A 10,775-nucleotide genomic window follows, 5' to 3' on the forward strand; every position below is an offset into this window, starting at 1 on the left:
AAATAGAGAAACGAGAGTGTCGGAAAGCTGAGCGCAGGTGGCGAAAAACTAATCTCCAGGTTCACTGTGACATCTATAAAGAGAGACTTCGCAATTATAATTTGGAACTTAGAAATACAAGGCAGTCCTTCTTCTCTGACATCATAACCAAAAACAATAACAATATATGCGCATTATTTGCTACCGTCGACAGGCTAACAAACCCTCCAGTGTCGGTAGCTGCTGAGCTCCAATCCACCTGGGCATGCAATCAATTTGCCTCCCTTTTTACTGACAAAATTCAGAAAATTAGACAAGCAGTCAGTGCCTCCACACCAACCACAGGATATGTGTTGTCCCCTTCTCTGAATAACATCCATTCAAATGTCATGACACAATTTCATTCAATCGACCGTAGAAGCCTGGAAGACATTATACAACATCTGAAGTCATCCTCCTGCTGCTTGGATATTCTACCAACACACTTTTTCAAAAATATTTCAAACTGCGTTTCAAAACCACTGATCTTTTACAAATAGTAAACACATCCCTTCTCTCAGGTGTCTTCCCACAAGCCCTAAAAACTGCAGTTATTAAACCACTCCTAAAGAAGGCTAATTTAGACTCCGCAACAATGAAAAATTATAGGCCAATATCAAACCTCCCATTTTAAAGTAAAATAATTGAAAAAGCTGAACAACTTCTTGGCCGTAAATAACTGCTTTGATGTTTTCCAGTCAGGCTTTCGACAGCACCACAGTACTGAAACTGCTCTTGTTAAGGTTTTCAACGACATCCACTTAAACACAGACAATGGCAGAAGTTCAGTCTTAGTATTACTGGATCTCAGTGCTGCATTCGACACGGTCGACCATGCCATACTCCTAGAAAGACTAAAAATCTGGGTGGGACTTTCTGGCACAGCACTTAACTGGTTTGAATCCTACTTGAAGGACCGAGAATACTTTGTGTCTGTAGCTAATTACACATCAGAGCTGACTAAAATGACATGTGGTGTTCCCCAAGGTTCAATACTGGGGCCTCTTCTGTTCAACATCTACATGCTTCCACTAGCTCAGATTATGGAAAACAACTAAGTGTGTTATCATAATTATGCAGACGACACAAAAATCTACATAACTATGTCACCAGGGGACTATAATCCCATAAAAGGGCTGGGTAACTGCATTGAACAAATCAACAACTGGATGTGCCAGAATTGTCTTCAATTCAACAAAGATAAAACAGAAGTAATTGTTTTTGGTACCAAGGGCGAACGATTGTAAGTCACCGCTCAGCTTCAATCACTGATGTTAAAAACCACAAACAAGCCAGAAATCTGGGTGTAGTTATGGATTCAGACCTCAACCTGAACAGCCACATCAAGACAATTACAAAATCAGCCTACTATCACCTGAAGAATATATCAAGGATTAGAGGACTTATGTCTCAACAGGATGTGTAAAAACTTGTCCATGCATTTATCTTCAGCAGACTGGACTACTGTAACGGTGTGTTTACAGGTCTCTGTAAAAAGTCTGTCAGAAAGCTGCAGCTGATTCAGAACGCTGCAGCTCGAGTCCTCACTAAGACCAGGAGGGTGGATCACATCACTCCAGTTCTGAGGTCTTTGCACTGGCTTCCTGTCCAACAAAGAATTGACTAATCCTGCTGTTCGTTTATAAAGCACTGAATGGTTTAGGGCCAAAATACATCTCTGATCTGCTGCTACCTTATGAACCATCCCGACCCCTTAGGTCATCTGGGACCGGTCTACTTCCTGTTCCCAGAGTCAGAACTAAACATGGAGAAGCAGCGTTCAGGTTTTCTGCTCCACATATCTGGAACAAAGTCCAGAAAGCTGCAGGTCTGCTGAGACCCTCAGCTCCTTTAAATCAAGACTGAAGACTTTTCTGTTTGCTGCTGCTTTTAATTGAACCAGATTCAAGGATATTAATCAATTTCCTGCATTTTACTTCTTACACTGCTTCTTTGTGTTTTAATGACTATATTTAATGTTTCAATGAATGTTCTTAATTGTTTTTAAATCTCCTTTACTTTTGCCTTATGTTTTGATGCTTTTAATGGTTTTATGTGAAGCACTTTGAATTGTCTTGTTGTTGAAATGTGCTGTACAAATAAACTTGCTTTGCCTATAGTATTAGTGAAGCAGCACAATGATCTCTTATTGAATAATGACTCCAACTGCTCTCTCTCTCTCTCTCTCTATCTCTCTCTCTCTCTCTCTCACACACACAGACACACACACACACACACAAATATAAATCTCTCAGAGAAGAGTTTAGATATGACCTATTGATATTCTCAGACATTCAAAAGTTGTTTTTTAAAACCCTCATTAACCTGAGGAACAGCAGTAATATTGATTAACTAGGCCAGTGGTTCTCACCGCGCCCCTCTAGTGGGGCGCGGTCATATTACAGGTGGGGCGCAGGGGGAAATGCAGAATCTTTTTTTATTTTTATTTTTATTTAAGTAATTAATAAATACATGGCGAAATGCCTGTACTTTCGTGTAAATGTTTACGTTACGCCGTTAACAGGTTACGCTTGCGCATGCGCGACGGTCATGATCCTTGGCGACTCACATGTGTGCCTTAGTGTTCCAAATGAAGAGACATTTGGCAGGCGGGAACAGAAAAGCGATGCATCCGAGACGAACAGCAAGCAGCCAAGAAGAAAATATGATGGGGTTATCTTGCTCTGGGTTTCACAGTGAACGCGATAGGAGATGAGAGACCAGTCTGTGCTTTATGTCTGAAAACTCTAGCTGCGGATAGTATGAAACTTGTTTAGTTTTTCACAGGTTGAACTTTATTGTTATCTTGAAAAGATGTTTAGTGCAAAACAGGTTAATTGCAGCCAATTGCAATAAGCTATTTGTTGCCAAATTGTAGTTCTTTTTTGCACAGATATAACTTTATTTGCATTGTTCTAACAAAGTGATTGCACATTTTATTTGTTTTTGTCTGATGGAGCAATCTGGTTTACTTACAAGTGATTGCAATTTTCTTTATTCTATTATTTGAAAAAGCACAGACGGAGGAGTCAAAAAATGTTATTTCAATAAAAATTAAACAGACCATTTTGTTACGATTTTGTTGGGGCGGTGGGGCATGAACATTTTTCTTCTTCCAAAGTGGGGCGCGACAGAAAAAGTTTGAGAACCACTGAACAAGGCCATTACACTTCATAATGAGGTCAGAGTGCCTGACTCCTGGATATTAATTATTCATGAAATGATCGATCTATAAAGGACTCCCACACCAGTAGCACTAGGGAGCCAGACTGCAGTGAGATCTGAGAGTGGACTTCTGGACGGTTAATGGCGGAGCTTGATTCACTGAGATAGGATCTGGGTTTCATTTGTAACGTGGTTTTGGTTTCAGGCATCATGTAGGCATTTATGTTTTGTTGCATCCGGAGAAAGAAAAGAGAGAGAAAAGAGAGAATTTAATACTATAATTTAATAATATCTTTTGAAGATCAAGATTCATGACCCTTAATCAATCCGGCCGGGTTTCAGCTGATCGGCCATGACCTGTGACTGGCTGTTTAAAAATGTTTACATGTCAGGTTTTCATTTCCCCTGTGGATATGCAACCAAAAAAGAAAAGAAACAAAATAGGGAGATCAACTGGGGGAAGAAAAATCTATACATTCAAACACATTACCATTCCTTGTAAAGTTTCTCTCGTTGCCTCATTTCAGCACACAACAGTATCTGGTCCTAAATGCTCATCTTTCACTTGTTTGTGAGGAGCAACAGTCTAATTACATTAATGCAGGGAGTGGAAGCTGTGAAGGTCCCCTTTAACCTCCCTATAATGACCACTCTGTGGTCATTGTATGTAATCTGGTGTCTTTTAATGTGTGTGTGTGTGTGTGTGAGAGAGACTTTTTAAAAACATATTTTGTTGACAATTTCATAACGTCATTGACTGCTGACTCCTCCCAACTCTTAACTGACTGGCAGGGGCTGCAAGTGATCAACAGCTGCTTCAATTTGGACTTCCGACCACTCAAAACGCTTTATGCCAGCATTCACCCATTCACACCCATTCATACACTGACTGCAGAGACTTTTCACACAAAGGGACACCTGCGCATCAGGAATTAACTAATTCACATTCACAACCAATCACACACCGATGGCAAAGCCTTCAGGAGCAATTTCGGGTTCAGTCTCTTGCCCAAGGACACTTCGACATGGACTGGAGGAGGATCGAACCACCAGTCCTCTGTTTGGAAGACAACCCACTCTAACTCTGAGGCTCTCCCTGTATGTAGGCCTATAAATATGACAAACTGAACAGACGCTGACTACCACAAGGACATTTAATTAGCTATCCTCCTACCGCAGCCAGTGGGCAGCAGTATCCTGATGCTGGGGACATGGAATCTGAGTGGGCCGTGTTCAATGCCTCTGTTATGGAAGCGGCTGCTGGGAGTTGTGGTCGCAAAGTCATAGGTGCCTGTCGTGGCATCAACCTAAGAGATGAAGGAGGCTGTCAAGCTGAAGAAGGAGGTCTTTTGGCTTGGCTGCCCCACACGGCTCCGGTTCGCTAGAAGGACTGCAGGCAAAGACCCGGGTTTGGGAAGGGTTCGGGGAGACTATGGAGAAGGACTTTCGGTTGGCCTCAAGGAAGTTCTGGCAAATCGTTAGACGACCCAGAAAGGGAAAGCAGAGCTTGGCTAACGTGTTCAGCAGGGTAGGAGAACTGTCTACCCGGACTGGGGATATCGTCGAGCACTGGAAACTCCTGAAACTCCTGAACCTGACCGACACATCCTATATGGAGGAGGCAGAGTTTAAAGACTCAGGGGAAGACTCATCCATATGCCTGGCAGAGGTTGCTGAGATCGTCAAAAAGCTCCTCAGCGACAAGGGGCTGGATGAGATTTGCCCTGAGATGCTGAAGGCTCTGGACATTGTTGGACTGTCTTGGCTTGCAGGCATCTTCAGCGGAGGTCGGGGACAGTGCCTGTAGAGTGGCGGTTCCCATTTTCTAAAAGAGGGATCGGAGAGTATACTGCAATTAGTGGTGTATCACACTGAAAGTTTATTCCAGGTTGCTGAAAAGGAGGCTCCGACCGAATGTCGAAACACAGATCCAGGAGGAGGAATGCGGATTCCAACCCGGCCGTGGAACAGTGAACCAGTTCTTTACCCTTGCAGGTCTGTTGAAAGGCTCATGGGAGTTTGCCCATCCAGTCTACAAGTGTTTTGTGGACTAGGAGAAGGCCCACAACCGTATCCCTCCGGGAGTCCTGTGAGGGTTACTGCGGGAATACGGGGTACCTGGGTCGTAGCTACAAGCCATCCGGTCCTTGTATAAGCAACGTGAAAGCTGTGTCCACATACAAAGTCAAACATGTTTCCAGTGAGTGTTGGCCTCCGCCAACACTCACATCCACCAATCCTGTTCGACAGGATAACAAGGTTTTTTGCGGGTCTGCTCTTTGCAGATGATGTGGTTCTGTTGGCTCCTTTAGAACGCGACCTTCAGCACGCACTGAGACTTTGAAGCAGAATGTGAAACTTTGTTAGAATTGCTGATTCACATATGCCCAGGGGGTTTTATATTACTGAGTTATACTGTGTAATAAAAATGGATAGTTATAAACTGAAACTGGTCTGGTGTAAGCGGAACCTTTCTTTTCTCAATCAATGGCAGATGGCTTTGAAACAAAACAAGCACCAAGCTATAGCCTGTGATGAGTGGATGTCCTGCCTGCGTAGGTTTGCTGCCTCTGTTGTCCGGCCTGCTGAGGCAGGAAACAGGCCAGCACCACGCCAGAAAAAAGTGGCATGATCTGCATCAAAAGTTAACTTGGAAATAATGATATCTATACAGCCATAAAACTTAAAGTCATTGTCGACACAGACAAATGTAACTGTAAAAACATCTTTTGTAAAATGATGTGTTGTATTCTATCAATCTATTTTTCTTTTCAGTGCACATGTAGCCTTCCAGCTCTGTCCCTGTGTCATCTTCTGTTGCACCACAACCAGGACCGTCGTCAGCATCTGGCTCTGCATAAATAATAATTATGTTGCTGATGTATAACTTAACAATCTATAATAAATACATAGGCTGCACTACTTAATTATTCTTCTTATTACAGTTTACAAAGCCACGGTTTGGCGGGTCTCATGTTGCTGCTTGTTGAAATGTCTTCATTACTATAATGCCTTATAGTGATTGTTCTTCTTGACAATGATGTACTGTCAGCTCTTCTGCAATGTCCATCACTGTTACAAGTGTCATGGCCGTGAGGACGCCATCACATGCTCTCCTCTGTTTCTTCCTCGGTCTCCTGCGTCCACCTCAGCTGCTAATTAAGTTGTTTTCTTCACGCTGATATATATTTAAAACTTTAAACAAGCATCCTTCATCGCCCTACTCCAGACCACTTTTTCACTCACCGTTTCTTGTGTGGATGGCTGCCATACCAACGTTGGAAACAGCTCACAGGCTACGGAGCCCACAAGAGAGCCCGCCAGGTTCTTGGTGTGGACAGGTATTATCTGATGGTAACGGAGAATCTCAGATGCAACTCAGTTGGTTGCAAAACCAGTTACCTCTCCACCAACAAGACAAACTTAGCTGGAGGCTAGAGTTCAGACTGAGCTCAAAAGTCAGTAGACTGACATTATATAGCCTGTATCACGCATTTTGCCTTTGAAACACACTAGAAATTGGCTGGGTTTGATGGTCGTGCATGTCTCTTTCTATCTCTTTTTCCCTTTGCATAATACAGATACGTTTGTGATATCCGAGTGATACGATTTATTAGGAAAGGGACCCTGGTTAACAGCCCCACCCTCTTAGTATCCAGCTGAGGGAAAATCACAGCGAGGAGTGGCTTAAGCACCTCTGACGGTACATTGGCCCATGCTCGGAGTTTGTTGCCCAGCCAACCCTTCTCCCTGTCAAATTCCAGGAGCTACTTGAGCCAGTACCCAGATAGCAGTCGACTCCGCGGCGGATCAGCCCTCAGGTCGGCAGATCCGCCGTACTGTCTCACTCAGTTCGGCCATGCGCACAGGATATGGGCCGCCAGGCGGATCCACACATCTAACGCGCCTTTTTTTCCCAGGTCAAATACTGAAGGCAGGTAACAGGCAGCCTACCATTAGGACCCACGCAACAGGGGGCAATAAAAGGGGGTGGTACCTTCACCTGGGCCTTTCCTCCTGAACTCAGACAAACCTGAGAGAGCAGCTGATCAGCCTTGAGGCCAGCCTTTGTTTGGTGACTGATTTGGTAGCTCTCTTTCTTTCCTTTTTTAAATATGTTTAAAAGCATGATTTTAAGAGTGAAATTGTAGAAACATGATGTATTCGTTTTAGGTCATAGCATTAAATCAAAGGTGTGTGAGATAATGGTTAAACATGTGTTATCTGCTAGAGGGGACGGTGGCCAGTCTAGAAAGGTAGATAATTACATTTACATTGCATGTTCTATCAAATGTTTGTTTAAAGGTTCCTTTTGGTATAATGTATTGTTTATTTTTAGTTTTAAACAAAGACACTAGAGGAGCCAACCACTGTTTTTCCCATGCTTATTAGATTTAGTTTGTTTTATTTAAACAAATCAATTGACTGGGCCATTTTCTGTTTATTGTCTTGTGGGGCTTTGTGCTGTGCTGAAGGAGGACGGTAGAGTTGGCTTCTTGCATGCATATCTTATTGTGTGGTTTGAGTCACTTTAGCGTGCTGTGCGTAGGTAAATTTGATTTGATTTTAGTTTGTGTGCAGTGGTTTAGTCATAAATTGCCTACATATTCTGTGACAAATTCCTCTATTTACGACTAACTCTACACTGACATCCCTGATGGTGCAGTTTAGCCCCATGTTTGTTTCTTTTATATTATAATTTACCTTAACCCAATACTCATTTTTACTGAATGGAGCTTGAACGCATCATACAGTAACTCAACACGATCTCCGTTAATGTTAGCTTTTACTTTCGATATTTAGTCAATCAGGACTGTGTTGCCCAACAGCTAACGTCCGTATGGATTTATTGCTCACACAAATTTGTTGTAGCATCATAAGGGAAAAAATAGGGTTCTGTTACGGGTGTAGTTAGGACCCAGGAGCAGTACGACAAGACCCGGACTGGTTTGATTTAAGTTCTTTATTAGAAACGCACGACAGGTAGAATATGCTCTGGCAGAATCCACGACAGGTTTCTCGGGGTCAAGGACAGAAGGGCTGAGTAAGTTTCCAGGGCAGAAGCAAGGCGAGGTAGTCCGGGACAGGCAGGGTCGGCAACAGGGAATCAGTCCAAGGGTGAGTGCGGGAAAGTTGAGCATGTAAGCAAAGAACGATCTGGCAGTGAGTGTGTCTGAGGCAGGGGTTTAAATAGTGAAGAGGTAGAGTGAGCAGGTGAGAGTGATGAGCTGATGAGGTGAGTGTGACTGGCAGGTGCCCTGAATGAACTAATTAGGTGAGTGAAAGGTGGGAAGAAGTGACAGAGCTGTGACAGGTTCACAAGAGTGTTTAACCACAGGTATGTAGTATTAGTTTGTACGTGTGCAGTATCAACCAGGCAGGAAGTACAGAAGATACCTGATCCAGTACTTTAGGCTGTATTGGAGGCATTTCCAATAACGATCAATACACTTCTCTAATCAATCAGGACGTGTCTCCACTGAATACATGTGAACCCGACAGTATATAAGGCAGCGCCCCCCCCCCCCTGCTGTGGTTTGTATGAGCAGCAACACCACAAGCCAAACATTCTGCCCGTTCTGAACCAGCAAGTATTTAACAGGCACTGTACGAGTGTATGAAAATCAGGGTTGACAGGATCCTACCATCTTTAGTGTAGAGGGAAATCTCCACCTTCCTCTCCTCGGCTCCCAGCAGCGCTTTAGCCATGTGGGCCACTGCCGGTCTCTTGGTGTGAGGGCCATAGAGGAAGCTACAGGTGCAGGGCTTCTGCATGAGCTCAGCCCGGGTGTAACCACACATCCCACAGAAGGCGTCATTACAGAAGATGATGGCGCAATTCTCCACCTGTGCGTTGGCGATGATAAACCTTCGATCTGTGGAGGAAGAGGAAAGAGAAGAAAGGAGAGATTAGGAGGACAAAAAAAGCACAGCAAACACACATGGTGTGTGACTGACATTTTTTAACCTTAAAAAATCACCCCCAAATAGTGTCAGTATATGAAACATAGCTTTGACAGATGCACATTCACCAAACCCCAACAGGTGGCCCGCGGGCCAGACATTTGGTTTACTCATGCCGGTACCGGCCCTTTGGCAAAGTGTGCGCTGCTCTACTTTATTTTGACCTTATCCCACATCGTACACCTGATCTATGCAGTAACAAGCCCATAACCAAACCCCTACCAATTGAACACCCTACAATGAGTTCAGTACCTTATTAAGCACTATGAAGAAAACCATCAAAACATCTCCAAGCCCTAAAACACATCCCCCGTAGCAGGTACTCAGCGACGCCACAGTGACTCTCTATCGTTAGCACTTTAGCTAATGACTCTCTGATACACAAAGTATTACAAAGTTACACCAAATAATGAAGTCGTTACCAGTTTCCATGCCTGATTCTGACTCATGGCTGCTCAGTCTGGCGCTCATCTTTGCTCCCATCAGCAAAACCATGAAATCAACTTAAATGAAGCTCATAATAAGATATCATATCTAATGCAGAATATAGACCGAGCCTGTGTTGTGTACACAATGGGTCCCTTTAAAATAGTACCTAGTATTGAATTATATTGACATGTTTCAATATAAAAAAAAAAGTTGTATTTGACTACAATCCATGGATCACCTTGCTGAGAGGAGAGCGGGCGCCAGCTTCAGAGACCCTAACAGCACCTCTGTCTCCAGAGCGGCCGTGTGCTCTCAGGTGATCCATGTATTGTTATGACGGACCGCTGCACTTACTCTGTCCCTCGAATTTGCGGATGATGGTGTCCAGGAAAGTGTTCTGAGGCGCCACATGGCCCCGTCTCACCGGCATGGTTCGGACTCGGTGATGGAACCCCCTCGGGCTCTACTTGGCTGAAACCCAAACTGTTCCGAGCTGCTCTGATCCGTCAAACACGCTCTCTTGCAAAATAAAAAGTTGTCTCAGCTGTGATTGTGCCCTGGGCTTCTGTGCGGTCAGACTTCACCACATCGTCTGCTCCCCTCTTTCTCTCTCTCTCCTCTCTAACGCTCTCTCCATCCTGACCGCAGGCCCGCCCATAATCCGAATCCTTTCCTCTGATTGGTCCGGGCAAAAGTAGGCTATTTACGATGTAGTATCTCTTAACTATAACTAGCATCCATAGATGCTGTTACTGCTGCTTCTGATAATACTACTATCAATATCTAAACAACCGGTCGACCCAACACATTCTACACAGTTCACAGTAAGAAATGTCTTCTTAGTATTATCTACAGGTTAAAGTACACAACAAAACCAATAAATACGTTTCCAAAGTAAGACAAGTAATTAAATCCTCTGTAAGCGAAAAGGAGAAATACATGTGACCAGTAGAGTTTATGTTTATTCTTCCAGACATTTTGTTTCTTCTTTAACAGACTCAGCCCACATGTCCTCCTATGAAGGTTAAGGGACTTTAATCATTTCAGAAGGAGGCAAGATCATTTACAGAGATGAGGGTAGGTGTTTGTCCTTTAGAGACAGCATTCACTGGTGTCCCTGTGCCTTGTTATTACACTTACTACTCTCGTTACATCAATCATTTCTGTCAAATGCATTGACTGTGTTGTAACTCTGTTAT

The 10,775-nt window shown here is 43.6% G+C and overlaps 1 protein-coding gene across 1 annotated transcript in view; it reads right to left on the reverse strand.

Moving 5' to 3' along the window:
* The window catches only part of LOC142934048 (voltage-gated inwardly rectifying potassium channel KCNH2-like), an 88,320-nt gene extending 78,314 nt beyond the window's left edge, over nt 1-10,006 (reverse strand). The window contains exons 1-2 of the mRNA XM_076078405.1: nt 9,931-10,006; nt 8,829-9,059 (exon numbers count right to left, since the gene is read on the reverse strand). Of these exons, the coding sequence (XP_075934520.1) occupies nt 8,829-9,059; nt 9,931-10,006 (307 nt within the window). The remainder of the gene's footprint in view (nt 1-8,828; nt 9,060-9,930) is intronic.
* Between the last annotated feature and the right edge of the window lie 769 nt (nt 10,007-10,775).

This window comes from Anarhichas minor, unplaced genomic scaffold, assembly GCF_050575085.1.
Source record: "Anarhichas minor isolate MPS153535 unplaced genomic scaffold, ASM5057508v1 ptg000006l, whole genome shotgun sequence".
NCBI classification, from domain to species: domain Eukaryota; kingdom Metazoa; phylum Chordata; class Actinopteri; order Perciformes; family Anarhichadidae; genus Anarhichas; species Anarhichas minor.